This window comes from Brienomyrus brachyistius, chromosome 21 (assembly GCF_023856365.1).
Source record: "Brienomyrus brachyistius isolate T26 chromosome 21, BBRACH_0.4, whole genome shotgun sequence".
NCBI classification, from domain to species: domain Eukaryota; kingdom Metazoa; phylum Chordata; class Actinopteri; order Osteoglossiformes; family Mormyridae; genus Brienomyrus; species Brienomyrus brachyistius.
This window is the reverse complement of record NC_064553.1, coordinates 4,469,486-4,487,449: the sequence shown is the minus strand read 5'-3', so window position 1 is coordinate 4,487,449 and position 17,964 is coordinate 4,469,486. Positions and strand designations below refer to the sequence as shown.

The window sequence follows — 17,964 nt, the reverse complement described above, 5'->3', positions numbered from 1 at the left end:
GCACACAACATTTCGACACTACAGAGCTTTACTTGAATTTTATCCAAGTACATTTTCTATATTTTCCGGGTATATTTACAAGAGCTGAAAACCGGGAAGGAGAGGGAAACAAAATAACACGACATACAACTGAGGTCTTAGCTAAAGCATGTACAGATTGCATCGCTAGTAAATATCAATTATGATAAACTGTTAGAGGTGCAGCGTCGTCTGCTTATAAAACCCTTTTATATCACAACGTGAGGTAGGAGAACAGTGTCTCGTTTCATGCAATGCAAAAACAAAATGTTTCATCACATTTTATAGAATTGGCAACATTGTATGCAATGGTCACATACAGACACTGCGTTTCGTGTTTTAGAATAGTAAATATATATATTTTTTTTAAGTTTACAAAGCCATAAAGAGTAATAGATTGTTTTCTCTTAAATCTTGTGTGGCAACTATAATGACGACAAACAGCCTGAGCCCGAGTAAGCAGATATTCATCCATGTGTCAAACGACAATAGTAAAATATAGCATGTACAAAATAATTCATACGCGAAAGAAGGCTTCGCGTAGGGCGACTGTTAAGGGTTTAGTACCAACACCCTTTGATCAAACTGCGACACGCAGAGCGTCGCAAATGTGACATTTTCAAATGTTTCATAAATTACATAAAAAAAAATCGAGTGCTGGCACCGTACTATTTTTAGTCGGCGTAAAAAGTCTGCTTACAGTGGCAGGCCTGAACTGTACTGAATGCGGTCATTAAACATGTAATTAAATATGTACACAATTCACAGCCATGTATTTTCTCATAACACTGCTGTAATGCAAGGGCTTGAGAGGGTTGGAGCGGGAACCGATCGTAGACCGTTCCATGAATATCAAAAGCGGGAAAATCTTTCCTGTTTGCATTTATGCCGTTTACAGACAAAGTAATATATAGCGTATCTTGTGTATAAAATGCTATTTACTATTCGACCAGTACATAAAAGTCAGAAATAAGAATGCAAATATCCTACACTACGTAAAAATAAAAAAACAGCACTTAACTAACTGGTACAGAGGTAATTGTCGAGAGGGTATCTAATACTGATTAATCTTAAATGTTGTAAACAAAATGTAGTAATTTTACAGTATTCACATAATAGACTTTCCCCTCATAACATAATTTCGTATAATAATTGCAAGTGACTCCACAAAATGGTTCGTTTTGGTAACGTCTCTCTAAGATGCGAGGGAGCCAACGGACTTCCAGAGTCAGGCGGTCGCACCACTGGGTGTCGCTGTTTAAGCCAGTGCGGCGCTGCTGTTCACTCCACGTGCAGTGCGGGTAATTCCAGCAGGCGCGGAGGGCGCTAACGCACCGATACACTAATAGAGCATTCCGTGTCTTGCTTTACATTTTAGAAAGACCCACTCCTCAGCATAGCTATTTGGAAAAAAGAGATAAATGAACTTTTTTTTTTTTTATAACTTCTTGAAACAAGCTCTCGTGTGAACCCCATAAAGTAACATATACAAATACATTAGTTACCGGTACGTGCAAAGCTCGTTTGTAAGTTTTAATATTAAAAGGAGACGTACTGAATGTCTGCGGGGTAGTGTACAAAATAGGTAAGTCGAATGCCTCTCTCACACATTCAGTCTGCAGTATCGTCTACTGAGCCGTCATCTACTTTAATAAAAATTTTCTAAGTAAAAAATGCATCCAAGCAACATTCTTTTGCTAATCCATGCAAAAACACCTCCCACACAAACGATTCACCTTTCAGAGGTTTGCAAAACCACAAAACAAACAAAAATGTAATGAATGACTTTATGAAAAGCAAAATATTTAGACTTCGTAGCCCTGTGACGTTTCCTATCTATATAACCTTTTCAAAGATAATTTGTAATAACAGTTTAAATATATTAGACTACTGTATATACAAAGTGAATATAAATCTTTTAGTTAATACATTAAATAATTTTAGTATAATTTTAAGAAAAGTTCAAACATCAGAACAACTCCATAGCACACGCTTGCATCATTGTTGAAATGTACTGAAGATTGCGGAAATGATTATCGGCTGCTGCGTTTAGTCTATGAGGAAAAGGCAGGGATCTAGTGTTTGGGGATAAGTTACAAAAAAGTATAGTGTGAACAGCAGGATTGAGACTAGGGAGGTGGTAGGGGGGGGGATCTGTGTAATGGAATGGTTAGTTTTTTACATGCATTTGCAGTGTGTGCTGAGCACGTCTGCTAACTTGTTGCGGTCTGGCTTTCGGCATCTTTCGACACCTGACACTGCGACGCCGCACCTTCCCACTCGTCTGTCCGCACCCAGCGCTTGCGTGCTGCTCGATGTAAACCTGCCAGCTGCTGGCTGTCTGGGGTGCAGGGAGACGGGGGCTCCGAGCACATGCAAGCCCTCCTCATCATCACCTCACACGCCTGCAGCGCAAGTCACCTGGTGGAGGACCACTCCCCCTAATTGAGCGACGCGCTTCCGAACGCCAGAACTGTCCAGTAAGCAGAGACACCTCACCCGGGGACTGGGACCACACTTCAGCCAAGTCGTTCCATTCCTGATGCACATTTTTCATAACAGGATGAAATAACAACACGCACGGACCGCACCGGTGCCACTACGGAGCCCAACAATCGGGGCCTCAGAACTGATAGGTCTGTCCGGCCCAGGCCGCGCGTTCCAGTGGGTGTGTCACCAACTCATTCCCGGTACGACTTGGCACGTCCAACAAAGCCCAGGGCCCCAGAGGACGTCATGTCAAGGCGCCAGTCTGCGGCATCTCAGCTCCCTGGACACAAATGTGGGCCACCGTGGGCTTCCAGCTGCTTACTGCCCGCAGATCATGTTTCCGCCCCCCAGCCAGACTGCTCTGGGATCTCATGTCACATACATGCTGCTTTTCACCTCAATCTCACAGATCCACTCCTGTGCTGTGGGGGGGGGGGGGGAACTAGGAAAGCTCTGCAAGCAAAATAAACACCCGCATAATCATTCTGATCACAGCAGTGAATTAGCTCGTTGGGGGAATCACTGACGGCTCATGTACTCGCTCTCTCCGTAATGTTCAAAAGCCAAAATTACTCCGGAAACACAGAAAGGCCTTCGAGAGACTTCAAGCTTAACAAGACAGTCCGACTTTCATGAAAGTGTGAGAAAAATTGCACCTGTAAAACAAGGAGACTAGCATCCAACAACATATCTCCCATCTTAGGCTGACATCGCCACCACTTGGCTGACAAGAGCCCGGTTAAGTCTTTGATGAGAATCCCACTATGACCCAGTGGATCCCTCCTACTGGTAAAAAAAAAACAAAAAAAACACAAGGGAAAGAAAAAGCGTGTTGATATCAGACTGCCTATGTGGACTTTGATCACATTCCTAGGTACTGCATGGACCGGAGGGTGCACTTCTTCCGGAACCTGCTGGGACATGCAACCTTCCACAGAGCCACCCGCTTCCTTTTGTTCAGTCTCGCCATCACACATTTTCTTCGCCATACCGATTTCCATAATTATGTACGATTTTATATCAGTTTCTCCTTTTACTTTTACAAAAAAAAAAAAATAGAAATAAAAAAAACATCCATGCTTTGCAGTTCTGCTGCCGCTGGTTTAGAGTCTGTATGTACACGGGGTGGGCGGGCGGGAAGAAGCGAAGGTCGCCAAAGCTCTTGGTGTTCAGCCAGGTGTCACAGAATCAGAACCAGGAATCCTGGAGGCTGGGAGGGGGGGGGCACGTGGGTCCACCAAAAGCCCCTCCTTCGAGTACTTTGAGAAGTGAACAAAAACACTGACAGCAGGGTTGGGGGGGGGGCTTAAATACTGCTGTGGGAGGACAGGATGAGTAAAAAGGAGTCCCACATTTATGCCGATAAGAGGAAGGAACCGGGAGGCAGAAGTAAGAGTGAAATGACTGGCGTTTGTGTCCCTCCTCGTCGCCGTCTAGCTCTGCCTGGGGGTTACCTCCTTGGCAGGGGGGTCCGCCGGCTTCAGGGGGGCGGCGGACTCGGCCATCTGCTGCCGGAGCTGGGTGATGACGCACTCGAGTGCCTCCCGCGCCTCCCTCTCCCGCTGTAGCGCCTCCTGCAGCTCCTGGCGGTCCGCCTCCGCCCGCTCCAGCCTTTGCTGCAGCTCCAGCAGCTGCGGGGGGGAAGGCAGAGTTGGGGGGGGGGCACCGTTAGTGCCAGCGAGTTAAACACAAACTGAACAGGAGGAATTCAAGCTTGGGGGGGGGGGGCTTCCCTGTAATACTGCTGTGTTTTTATACAAACTTTTGCTACACAATATCGACTCTTCTCTATGACATAAATTTGCGGTAAAATAAATTATTACAATGACCTCATGGCACAACAATAAGACTGATGGGGTTTCCTACTTTTTACCAATGGACAAATTTCACTGCGGTGCCACAAGAGGGTGCTGCTGTCCATCTATCTTTGCTCTGTGTTTTACAGGCTCTGAACGGCACCATTTCACAGCCCGTTTGAATCTTCTTTCTAGATTCTAGGACTAAGGAATTCATCACACTATACATGAAAACTTATACTTGGGACACCGTGCTGAGGGTTGCTCACAACACCGGCCGCAGTGATTATTATTAATTATCATTATCTTTTTAAAATAATAGTACAATCGTTGAGCTGCGCCCCCTGGCTGCGGTACTCATACCTGTGCTGCGTAGCGGGCCTCCTGCTGGCCCTGTGTGCTGAGTTCACACGCGCAGGGCTGCTGCCTCAGCCTCTCCAGCCGCTGCTCCAGATGCCGCTGCTCCTGCCGCGCCTCTCCCATGCGGCGGGCGTGCTCGCTGTGCGCAGCCTCCAGCTCGCTCTGCAGCTCGTAGCGCTCGGCGGACAGCTCGCGCAGCCGGGCCACCTCACCCCCGCGCAACGCCTCCAGCTCCTGAGACGTACAGGGGGGGGGAGCAGAAGCCCGTCAAGCGCGCGCGGATGCTCCTTATTAGCGAGAACCGCTCGTTAGCACGAACCACCCTGAACGGTCAATTACGAGGCTACAGGCTGCACATGCGGCACGCAGACAAGGCCGAGAGCTTCAGCCACCGCCTGACCAAGCGTCAGGACGGCTACAGCGCCCGACATGAGCCTGCGTTTCGGACGTGGCGCAATCACTCTGCGGTTCCGGCATTTGAGAAACGACCATCCCGTTTTCACGCACCGGTGTCTAAATTTTACATAGAACAGTGTCGTGAAGATAAAGGACTTCTGCGGGTGAGAACTCCCTGCTAATGAGAGAGGTCAGTCGGGAATGGCCGGGCTCATTATAGCTTGACAGGAGAGTCACAAGGGCAGAAATATCAGCTCAGAGCAACCATGGTGTGCAGGGATGATTCTCTAAACACACGGCTCATGAACTCGAAGCGGTTCTAGAGACAAAAAAGTGGCCCAACCCAACACTAATAAGGTGCTATGTCCGTCCCAGCTGGTACTAATAAAGTGACTACTGAATACAGGACAGATGCATGCTGCGCCCCCTTGAGGATGGGCCCTTTGTTTCCAGTGCCAACAGAGCAACACCCTAAATCCTATTAAAACCAACGGTTTATGCTGGCACAAAATACATTTAAAAGGCATAAATAAGCTTCAACAAGAGAACTGAATTTCCCTTCTATTTAAAAGCGACCCTCCCTGCCCCCCACCCTGTCTGATACCCAGAGTCACCCACCAGCTCCAGTTGCCTCTGCTTCTGGAGGGTGGAGTTCAGCTTCTCCTGCTGCCGGGTGTACATCTGTATGATCTCCACCACGATCCTGTCCTTGTCGTCCTCCACGCCGCCATCCTTGCCCGGCGCGGGCGTTTCCGGGGCGACCGGCTGGGGTCCGTTCCTGCCCTCGTGCTCGGCGGCGCCGTGAGATTTCCGCGCCTCGCCGGAGCCCGGGGCTGGAGCTTCTGCGGTCACATCAGAGGACGGCGGGTCAAGCGAGAGCACGGCCGGTGTGGTGGGGGCACAGACAGGTACAGACACACACACACACGCCGCAGAGCCGGTCTGTGACTAACCCCGAGAGCCCTGTGGGTGTCCTCAGGTTCTCACACTGCGGCGCAGACTTTGCATTGGAAAGCACAGACACGCAAGTGTGAACAAGACCAGACGCGTTCAGCCAACGGCACCAAGACTGGGAGGACGTCTTCAAAGCTGCACTTATGTCATCGCCACATAATTACCAACAATATTTCAGCAACCTGTGGTTGTTTTTAATAACTTTGGGGGGGGGGGGGGGGAGTCATTGTTATTTATGCCAATAAAACCATATTCAGAGACACTGTTTATTTTTTTAGGTATTATGCTCTATCATTATGTTCAATGACATATACTTTATATGACTATTTATACAAGGCACAAATTCATACCTTATGTCAATAAACCAAAATGCACTTGTTTCGCAATCAAAATTTACAATAATTGGCACTGACGTAACATTAAAGGTATTTTCGGATTCCTGTCCAGCCCTATACCAGTCATAGTGTCACAGTGCGCCCAATGATTACTGCACAGAGATTATCCAACATGAATTAACAGACTAAACGGTAAAAATTACACCCAACGCAGACACGCAGACACGCAAACCTTCATGCAAATCGCCCCCTCCGGCTGCCCGAACACACCAAAATGCACCAGACGCACAGGCCAACTGTCACTCGGCAACCAAAATGCAATATATGGGGGGGGGGGCCTAAAATCCTAGCTGAGATGCGTTTTTTTTTTTAGCCACGAGAGTGGGCTTTCACAGCAGGTCTGCTTTCCCAGCATGCCGTGCGTGGAGAGAGCACTGGAGACCGGAGGCTGGCACTCCCCCGCCCACTGACTCAGAGCTGTCTGCCTCCGTCACACGTACGCGGGCCGACTCACGGGCAACTGCGCACGCCTGCGTGTGCGGGGGAGGGGCGGGGGGGGGGGAAGACGGAGTGGGCGGACAGGAGGAAGAGATACGGAGAGCGAGAGAGAGGAAGGCAGACAGAATGACGGGAAGAGGGAAGAGATATGTGGGGGGGGCGGGGAATGGGAGATAAGAGAGAAGGAGAGAGAAGGAGAGAGAGAGAGTGGGAGGAAGAGAGGAAGAAGCAGAGCAAAGGGAACACAGGGAAGAGGAGGCGTCTGTGGAGCAGAGTCAGCAGGGGGTGAAAGGGCAGCCATGGGGGGAGCTGCAACCCCCCCACACCCACCCACCCTCCCTACACTCCACAAATCCCACGCCGGCCCCCGTCAAGCGCCTCACTGCGCAGACATGGTACATTCCTCTCCCCCTCCCCTCTCTCAGGCACACACAGCTCCCCCGCTCTTTAAACTTGGATCTCCATTAATCATTAGCAGCAGCGAGCGAAGGGGGCGGGGGGCTTCGGACTGGAAGGGGGATGGGGGCGGGGGGCTGGGCAGCCATGCGCTCGTACTGACCTGCGCCGGGTGGGGGCCGCGCCTCTCCGTAGTGGTGTTTGAGCAGGGCCCCTACCCCGTCGGCGACAAGCTCCCCCTCCTTCCTCAAGGGGTGGGGGTGGGCGAGGGACACATTGGGGGCCACCACTTTATCGTAGGTGTACAGGTAGTAACTGCGGCACACGGATGGGGGGGAGGACAGAGAGACACGGCTGTGAATAACGCAGACAGAGACTCAGACGGCCTTTAAGTAAGAGAATAAAGCACAACTCTTTACTCAATAAGCTGAGCATTAATAATTAATGACTCATAGCTCCGGCCTATTATCACCATTATTACAGGCTCGGCAGACGGCAGGGCCACGGGCAGCTCCCCCCACAAGCATGGTTATGAGCCGCTTCATCATTAGCATGTCGGTTAACGACTGTCAGCGCCGTCCAAACGTGGTCATTAAAAGTCGGGCGCGTCCGTCTGTCGTTTAGTCTGCGCCACGTTTATTAAAAACAGGAAGCGGGAGGCTGGACGCCGTCAGTCTGGCTGTCAGGACTGAAGCTTCGAGTAAATATACACGTCAGTCAGGGTAAAGGTGCCTCCTGCTGCATTCTGGGACATGGAGTACCTGGGCTGAACGATGGGTGTGTGACAAGGCTCCTCCTTGATGCTGGGGTACAAGTGGTTGAACACCAGGGCGGGCTGGGTTTTAATCTGCAACGGACACCATCACCAGTTTAGATGACAGGAAATCGAAGAACAGCCTGCTGTGTTACTCTCAGACAGGGTACAGAAGATGAGCTGGTTCAGTACCTATCTGGGTTTACTAGTGACTAGAGTCATCTGTAATCACTGCGACACAATCAAACCACAGAGAGAAGCTCTATAAACATATCAGGGTATGTTCTGATGTGTGGGGTGGGGTGGGGTGGGGTGGGGGGGCAGCAGAGACAGGGACGGGTCATGAGCTGGAAGACCGAAGCAAGAGATCACCCCGGATGCGAGTCAACGGCCCCTGTTTGCGAGCCCAGATGTCCCCATCAGGGGCGGAGTGGGAGGGCTGTTACCTTCCCAGCAGGGTCGGCGTGTGGCAGCTTGCCGCTGGGGGGGCAGAGGTCAGAGGTCGCTCTCCTCACCTGACCATCCTCCTCCGGAGCCTTCTGGAAAAGAGCAGGAAACAATGGCTGCAGGGGGAACTGCCTCTTCAAGACAACACCACCCCCCCCCCCAAAGACCCCTGGCTCATTTACATCTGTCAACACAAAGAGGGGCACTTCAGCAACAGTGGGGCGGCTGATGGGGGGCGATTCCGTACCCATCTCTGCTCATCGCCCCCATCATAAGGGGCATGAACTTGCCATACCATGACTGGCATATGCAACCCGACTGTGTTCCTGGAGATTTATACAGCTTGCAAGAACACAGACACACACACACAGACACACACACACACACACACAGACACAGACACAGACACAGACACACACCCCAGCCTGAGTGCCTGCCGCTGTTAGCATGCAGCTACCCCTGCCCCCAAACATGCTCCAGGCCCCATCCCTCCTCCTCGGAGGCTGAAAGATGGCCGCCTTTTTTTTCCCCCTTTCCAGTGGAACAAAACCGCCATTGTGAGCCACCGCCTCTCATCAGACAGGTAGCGCAGGCGGCTGGCTGCGGCATTTAGGCACGGACAGGCTGCGGGAGGGCCGGACCCCGCGGCAGCGCTGGCTACCGTGGCTTAAAGCTCCTCACTTCAAAATATAAACCCAGACAGCGCTGCTCCTGAAATACACCAACGGCTAGCGGGCTGGGACTTCCTGTCGCGCCTCAAACCAGCAATATCCCACCCAAGCATTACCCTTCGGTCCTCGTGTAACCACTGTAATTTAATACCGAAAGGCAGTCTGATAGTCTACATAACCTTGGCATCTGCATTAATTATTTTGCAGAGGTGACAAAAGAATGCAGTGAATCTCAGATGTACTGCGCGTGTGGGGGAGGATGGGGGCGGTGCTCTACGGCTTGGGGGGGGGGGGGGGGGGGCTGCACTCTGCGGTGGCGGAGTCGCAGCACGGAAACAACCCGCAATGCCAAGAACAGGAATGCCAAAGCAACCTTGTAATAGGACATAAATTCCCAGCTCAGGCTCCCAGTGAGAATGCATCAGGACTGTGCCATCCCAGTTTGACCAGTAGGGGGTCGTGCAAGAGGTGGGAACATTTGCCTGGCACAGAGTCTCCAAAGGGCTCTATGCCCTTGCAATGCGGTGTGACACACCGAGGCGGGATGATTCTGGTGGGGGTGGGGGGGGGTGGGTGAGGATGCAAAGGCTCGGTTCTCGAATCGACAGCAGATCCGAGCAGCACTAATGGGGCGATTTCAGTGACGACTGAATGGCAGCTGTTCAACTGTCATTTTGACCCCCACGCCCCCCCAGAGCCCACCAACCGGAACACTCGGATGGCGAGTACCACTCGCTGCCATGACGACGCAGACAGGACTGGCACTGCACGCGTCACGGCGCCTGCCGGCCCGCGTTTGCGTGTCACCCAACACTGAGCCCAGCTTGCAGCTCAGACGCGGATTACAGGATGGCAAGGCACACTCCCACAGGCTCGCATGCTCCTGCCAGTCTAGAGCTGCATTTCTGAAGCTCGCCCATCCTCGGCGCCCGCCAAAAGCTTCCCCTGCCGCTCGTAATCCCGCCGCAGTCTGCCGCAGCTCCCCATCTCATACGCCCCCCCCGCCAACGCCACCTCAGAGGCAAGCTGCCCTCCCCCTCTCTCCTCCCCTACGCTACAGGGGTCCCACCTGCCGAGTCTGCCTCCCTCCCATGGACAGATTATTCGGCTGCTCACCACGCGCGGTCCACACGCACCCCGGGGGTGCCCTTCCACTGAAACGCCTACGCGCTGAACTTCGGCGCTCTAACAGCTGAGGACGGATCGATTTCCTTATCGATGTGTGCGGTGGCTGACAGTCAATGGAGCACAGTGACGGGGCCCCCAGTGGGTGGCACCGCAGCCCACTACTCCAGTGTTGTGCCTGGAGGCTGGAGACCGACGCGGAACTTGGGGGGGAATGAAACCGACGGGGGCCTGACCCAGCCTTCCTGGTGGGCAGATGCTTCCTCCACTCTCACAGATTAACCCCCCCTCCCCCGACCCAGTGGAAGCTCTGCTTGTCTTCTGTCAGCCAAACTGAGATTAAGGTGCTTCACTTTCACCGGCTATCCTGTGGTTTACACGGGAGGGAGCCGGGTGTCGTCACGCCGATCCGTCCTTCATGCCCCCCCTCCCTCCCTCCCACAGGCCCATCTGAGAATGCGTTTCTGCCGCATTCGCTCTAGTCAGTGCAAAAGGTATCTGGGGCAGTGCTGGGGTGGTAGGCAGCGTCCTCACAGCTGAGCGAGGAACCTGTCCGTGGGAGGGGAGGAGGTCTGTGGAAGAAAAAAATTGGGAGAGACCAAAAAGAAGAGACGTCCTTCCCCTGCTTCCATGATTGCCCCGAGGAGAGTTCCCTGTCTGCGTCTGGAATGTTACCCCACCCCCGCCAATCAACTGTGGGGTTTCTGTGCAAGGGAGGGAGGGTGTAAACCCCCGCCATGCCCCCGATTCATACGGGTCGGCATTCAGGCTACACAGCACACCGAGGGGCCCCAAAAACCCGGAGCTCAACACAGAGCACTGTAGCTGAGTGAGCAAACACCCCCCCCTTTTCTGCTAAGTGGTCACGCCCAGTCTGTCCTGTCCCACATCCTACCCCTCGGCGGACTTCCTGCAGCCGAGCCCAGGGAGCGTGCAGACTATTCGCTTGGTTTTGGCAGGACTGTGAAGGGCAGCCGGCCATACTGCCTCCCATGCGGCTATAGCAGTCGGCCTGGCTCTGCACAAACAACCATCTCCATACCCTCACTAGTATTACACGCAGAGACTATGTGGTTAAGGATTGAGCTAAGGTGGGAAGGGGGGGTGCAATTTTTTCACTTCTTCCTCTCTCGGACTGACACATGGAAAGAAAAAAAAAAGGAAAAGAACGAGACAGGGAAACACACAGCCGCACACATCTGCTCTTGACCATATTTGGTCACAGGCCTTCCGTCTAGACGCCTATCGCTAGTGTCTCAGGGAAGCAGACGGCCGTCTGAGTGCTTGAAAGCTTGCCCCCCCCAGACCGCAGCGAGGCGCTCCTGATCTCTCTGTAACTGGCTGGATTTGACCAAAGTCTGTACATCTCACAAACATGTGTTTTGGGGGGACGTTATGCCTGTCTGTTCATCATGAGGTTTCAGATAAGAGGCCCCTTTTTTGCAAAAGCAAAGACCTCAGCCCATCAGATTCTTGTGCTTCTTCCTCCTACGCAGTGCCAGAGAAGCTTGGATGAAAATGACTACAGGGTACAAGCAGCCACGTCGACCACATTCACAGGCTTCCCTCCCGTTCCGGCTCCCAACTTTACTGGCTGTATGACCTTCACGCCCATTGAGAATTAGACTGTAACTACCAATGCATGTGGTCATGTCGGGATCGACACCAAGGGGACCTGTCACTGAAAATGGCACTGGTTTAATTTCTGTCTCAAGTGCTCTGAACTCAGACACTAATCGCCAGTGGGTGGGGGTGGAGTCTCGCAAGTGCAGACAATTTACGGCCCCGCCCCTCCCCCACACAAGTCTCACCTGAGCACCAACCGTAGACTAATTAGCATTGACGTTCCTTGTCAGCCCACAGTTGTGCCAATGACCCAATCATGACTTGTCCATTCCCACGTGATCCATCTTAGAACTACACTGCAGGAAAAGTAGGTGGAGCAAAGGGACAGAGATGGCGACTAAGCTTGGCTGAGGCACGCGAGGTACCCGGTACACCCACAGCCTTGTTTGCGAGCGGTTTGTGTGGACTGCCGGCGAGAGGACAGCTGGCCCAAGCTGAACCCCCGTCTCAACCAGACTTTGTCCCTGGGGAAGCCAACGAACACAGCTGCTCCTGCGTGTGTGTGTGTTTGTCCCTCTAAGTGCAGCCCAGGTCTTTGGTCTGACAGAAAGAAAAGCACTACCCCTCCCCCTCCAAATGACACAAACACAATAACTAATCAGCATGGACAGGCCCCTCCAGTTCAGCAAACCCACTACCCCAAACCCCTACGAGCCAACCAAACCGCAAAACACTCCTGCACCAGCTTGGATTTCTGCAACAATCAGGTTATCCTCTACCTAGCTAGTCTCCTTTGCCAATTTCATTTTGGCTAACAAGAGCCAGTGATGCTACATGAAGGACGCACAGAAGGTTGAGGCAGTTTCCGAGCCGGCCCACTGGCATGGAGATGAGGGAGCGCAGGGGGGAGAGGGGTCGCCAAAGTGCGGGTCACATGACCCCGGCCCACGGTTTCCGGCACTGGTTGAGAGAAGCGCCTCAGCGTACATGGCATCCCAGACGGCTGGGGCTTCTCAGACGTCAGCATGGCTGACGGGAGGCCCCGGCTAGGGAGATTTCCAGGAGGCTTTGGCCTGTGTGCCGACAGGGCGGGTGGGGGGTGGGGTAACTGGAGCAGAACTGGCGCAGTCAAGGCAGAGGGTGTCAAGAGGGAGACGGCAAGGAGGTCGGATAGAGGTCTCTGTGGGGCCCGCAGCTGTCAGCCCTCCACACTGCAGCCTGGGTCCCTGCGGATAGTACGGGGGGTGGGGGGGCGCTGTTTAGCCAGGCCTCTCCTACTCTGCTAAGGCTAAACGATCACTGGCCTCAAAAGGGGGGTGGGTGGCAGAGGAGGGAGGTTGCTGCTCTGCTGGGAGGGAGATAAAGCCAGACATCTAAAGAGCACTCCCCCCCGGATCACCCTCCCCATTCCTTTTCCTCATGAGCACAGAATGAAATGGCGTACCTCGGCACGAGGGGCACCATGACTCATGCTAATGGGGAGGGGTAGCTATTAAGCAACGTTCCCCCCCCCCCCCCCAACTGGACTTCTCATTGCACACTCATGGGCACGTCTAAAAAAATGGCAGCAGCAAAGGTGGTGCAGAAAAACTCGACGCGGCTGGTGTTCCGCACCCCGCTGGCCTCTGCTTGCCGGCCGCGGAGCTGCACTCACCAGTTCAGCCGCCAGGGTAAGTCAGTCATGAAATGAGTTTCCCCTTTTATGACGCCTCTGAAGGACTGTGCTAACGGCCCATGACCAAGGGTGCCGGGGGGAGGGGGGAGTGCTACACCAAGGCACAAAGGCTATGTAAAAGCCCCACCGCCCCCTCTGAACTGGGCCAGACAGCAATCCAGAGGGGCCTTTCTTTGTAGTCAGCATGGCCTGCAGCCTGTGCTTTCTGGGGGCTCCCGTGGGGGTGCTTGTGTGCAGAAGTTAACATAACTTCTCAAAGGAGCACCTGTCCTGGATGTGACGGCTCATGAGTGTAACTGTGGACAGACGCATGGCCTCTCCGCCAAACCTTAGCATCGGGGACCGATTCAATGCCGCTGGCCTCCCCAAAAACAGCAGGAGGATCCCAAAAGACAACAGGCACAATGGGAGACTCGATTTTCACACCCCCTGGTCACTGGTTTCTCTCTAGCCTTTCAACCGAAACCAAAATGTCTTACCCTTTGAAACATCAGCTGGCGCCAAAAGTTGTTTTGCTGTGTTTATGTATGAGTAACCATATAAAAAGTAAATGTTTGCACACTTTAAAAAACTGTGAGTGGGGAGGAAAGGCAGAAAAAAAGTAGTTGGTATGGATTCAGTCAACTCTGTGCCTGAAAAACAACCGCTTTAAGGCTTTTTACCTTCTCTGGAAATATTTGGGCAAAATCTTTTTTTTTTTAATATGGAAAGGAAAGAAGTAATACAAAAGCTGACAGCAGGGCTGAGAAGGGGTGCAAGACACTGCCAGACAGAGACGTGTCAGGGTCTGGAGCTAGCAGCTCTTTATGCAGCGTGAGAGTAACTGGTTCGCAGGTTGCCATGGTTAGTGCGTGGGAGCCATGTGCACGTACGTACGTGTGTGTGTGTGTGTGTGTGTGTGTGTGTGTGTGTGTGTACTCTCTGAAAGCCCAGTCTGACATGAAAGGCAGTAATGGGGGTATCCAAATACGAGCGCCTTGCCTTAGACCAAGGTACAGTTACTAAGAGGTATGGCCCTAGGAGGAGGGGCTGAAATGGGGTTTGACTGCTAGACGAGAATTCAGACGAGACGCCAGACAGCGTTTCCGGCACATATTTACAGTTTCAGTGTGGTGAAGCTGGCGGGGAGGGGGTGTGGGGGGGGGGGGTCGAGGAGCTCCCCACACCTGCACTGTGCACGTCTACATTTTCCAAGACGTCCTTGAGATGCAGAGATTCTCTCAAGTCTCACTGAAACCAACTCTCCTTAGGGCGCAAACAGCAGCCCACCTGGCAGCACTTCCACCTGCAACCTTCTCCCCACACGTCGCGTCTCACACGACAAGCCGACATTTGTGATCTGGGGAGCCTGATAGACGAGGGAAAAGACTTTGGTGTTGGGGCTATTTTAAGAGTACTAGTGGGGAGGGGGGGAGGTTGTGAAGACACCGCAGTCATGAGATGAGGCAGAAACCCGATCCGGAGGCATTTTATATCCCAGTCTCGCACCGACTCTCAGCGCTGACAAACGAAGCAGGAATCAGGGCGCATTCCCCTGAACGTCCCAGACTTCACACGCCCGCTCTGAGGCCACGAATCCTTCTGGAAGCTCAATATAAAAAGCCATGATGTTGCCTTTCGCAACACGTCACATCACCCTTAGCATTTCTGTATCTTTTATTTTACAGACTTCCACATTTATCCAAGGAACGGCAGACTCCTTTCTTGGCCCAACACGGACTTTTCCGCAATCTGGACCCCGCAAGGTTTTGTACCAGGGAACAAAATTTGTTCGTTCCCCACTGGCCTTTGGCCTTTTGGACCAGCTGGACGGTCTTCCAGACAAAACAAAGGGCTGAGCACCTGGCGAGCCCCTAGCTTGCTTCTCTCCTTGTCTGGGTCAGTTGGAGTTTAACAAAACAAACAGGGGCGATAAAACTGAGAGAAGCCTCACAGCAGGGCCTACCCCCCCAGCCATGAAAAACAACCCCCCACCACAGCAAAAGTCCTGACACACCCAGACCAGAGTGGCTGGTCTAGGACGCAAGTTTAAAAAGCCACGTCACAAACAAAACCGTCTGGATGTCCACCCCCTGCTAGACGCTGAGGTGCAGACTCTCACTAACCTATAGAGATGAGAACGTTTAATCTTACCTTGTCCAGCACCGTCTTCAGCGGGTAGTGGAACCTCTCCTTCATCTCATCCAACAACTGCTTGAGGGAGGCCTCCTCCGCGGTGCCCAGGTACTTTCGGGCCAGCTGCAGGTAGTAAGGCCACTTTGCAGAGTCGAATCCCCAGTGGCAGGTCCTCTTGTCGGGCGACTTGTGTGAGTGCAGCACAAACTTCTCCGGGGAGAACATCAGCTGGCACTCTATACACTGGATGCATGGCGCCTCAGGCTGGGTGTAGAATTGGGGCACGAACAGGCCCTGGCCCTTGCCCAAGCACTGGTGCTCCACCTGGAAGCTAGTCCCGCCCTCTTTCAGGAGGCCCTGGGTGGGTTCTGCCGCGAGGGCGCGGCCGGGACGCAGCAGGGCGTTGCAGAGGCGCTGGGCGTCAGTCAGGGTTATGAGGCCACAGGATGGTGCGTTGAACGGCAGAATCCCCAGCACCTTAAGCACGTGTAGCTGCTCGGCGTTGCAGCGGGAGCAGTAGACATAGAGCTCGTCGCACACTGCATTGATCTGCTGCAGCGAAAAGTCGCGCAGTACCGAGTTGAGCACTTGGGGGAGGCAAAGGCGCTTTTCTCCCCCCACCACGAAACAGGAGATGGACTCGCCCTCCAGCAGTGAGTGTGTAAGTTCCGTGGAGCTGTCGCATGGCACCAGCAATGGGCCGCCCCCCAGCACGGGCGGCGAGGTCAGCGACGAGAGTGACCCTGGGGAGCTGGCGTGCTCCTGAGTGCCACGGGCAGAGAAGGCAGCGGGCCCACCCAGCGAGCTCTGACTGCTGAGCGTGAACTGGGCCAGCGTGTGTTTGAGTCCCGGGCTCAGGTCCAGAGCCTTGGCTCCACTAGCCACAAGCAACTGCCGCCTCCCTCCCCCATTGCCTGCCACGTCCGAGTCACCGTGACACTCCTCTATGTGCTCCCGCTTGACCTTGGGTGTTGATTCCAGGCTTCTCCTCTTCAGATTAATCTCTGCCATCACTCTCTTCTTAATGGGTGCATCCTCTAGCCTCTCCCTGTACAACCTTTTCATACTGCCCTTGAATGAGGTCAAGTCTTTGAAAGCGGTTTTCAGACTAGTCTGAGTGCTCGCCATTGCTGTATTCCTAGCTCCGCGCGCCTTCGGTATTTAAGTCCCGCTGAGAGGCTTCCGAGCTCCGTTTTCCCACAAGTCCCTTTAAACGTCACACGTCTTCAGATGTCCGGATGCATGCATGACTGCGACGGATGGGGGTGTGGCCTATTGACAGCGTGATTCCTGGGGAGGGCAAACAGATTGAGAAGACAAGATGTGAGAATGTCACAAACGTGACAACTCTCATCCTGGGCTTAGGTTTCAACGCCTCACTTACTCACACCAACACTATGAACAGCATCATCCACGAGTATAACAGGTATGCGGCATCTTTTAGATAAGACGAGCAACTACACACCAAAGAACCACAATTCAAGCAGTTGGTAAAATTTAAATACTTTATATTTAAAAAATGGGAGGTGGTCTAGATCAGTCCCCGATGGTGAAAGGCGGAGTTCAACGGTTTCTATCAAAACACTCTGGTCCTTCTTGAACCAAGCAAAACAAGCTGTACATAAATTACTTAATAACAATACAGCTGAAAGGCAATCCATCAACAAAAAACTATAATTAAATCAAGTAACTTTTTTTTAATCAATTTAATAACAAATAAGTAACAGTGCGCGGTGACACATAACATACCCCTTTGATCACATGAGTGCAAGAAGTGAATCAACCATGTTTTATTAATGGGTGGGTGGCAGTATAACAGAACAGGTTGCACCCACAAGGTAGTCTAGCGTTGACTTTTCAGACAAAAATCTAATCAGAGTATACGTGGAAAGCAATTTCAACCAGACAGTAAACACATTGATAACTGACTTATTTACACGATACCACAAACGAAGACGGCACCATATATCATATCACACACACACACACATCTATATATTATATATACACACACACACACATCTATATATTATATATACACACACACACACACACACACACACACACACACACACACATATATATATTATATATATACACACACACATATATATATAAAATACACACGCGCGCGCGCGCACACACACACACACACACACACACATTAGTGTATATATACATAGTATATATATATCTCCAGTCTCTATGAGAATCCGTGGGGCAAAATGACACGAAATATACGCCGATCGCAAACAAAAAAGAAGCGGTTGGGGGAAGTGGGGTAATGAACAAGGTCACACACAGTTCATGTGGCCAGGGAGCTTTCACAATGTGAGCTGCGGCACGGTTCGGCTGGGACCAGCTACCG

General features: G+C 52.3%; 1 protein-coding gene across 1 annotated transcript; it reads right to left on the bottom strand.

Moving 5' to 3' along the window:
- Positions 1–10: 10 nt before the first annotated feature.
- On the bottom strand, positions 11–16,885 carry skila (SKI-like proto-oncogene a). The gene is made up of 7 exons (XM_048989930.1): positions 15,615–16,885; positions 8,444–8,536; positions 8,005–8,090; positions 7,407–7,558; positions 5,679–5,902; positions 4,668–4,898; positions 11–4,139 (listed from the first exon to the last, which is right to left on the bottom strand). The coding sequence occupies exons 1-7, from the start codon at positions 16,722–16,724 to the stop codon at positions 3,942–3,944; spliced, it is 2,094 nt and encodes a 697-aa protein (XP_048845887.1). The 5' UTR covers positions 16,725–16,885; the 3' UTR covers positions 11–3,941.
- Positions 16,886–17,964: the final 1,079 nt, after the last annotated feature.

What these genes read in the sequence shown, in the direction of transcription:
- skila (XM_048989930.1), bottom strand. Translation starts at nt 16,724, where the DNA reads ATGGCGAGCACTCAGACTAGTCTGAAAACCGCTTTCAAAGACTTGACC. An exon ending in ACACCCATCGTTCAGCCCAG is followed by an intron (nt 7,559 to 8,004) that starts GTACTCCATGTC and finishes CGTGTGCCGCAG; the next exon opens with TTACTACCTGTACACCTACG. An exon ending in AGCAGAGGCAACTGGAGCTG is followed by an intron (nt 4,899 to 5,678) that starts GTGGGTGACTCT and finishes TGTACGTCTCAG; the next exon opens with GAGCTGGAGGCGTTGCGCGG.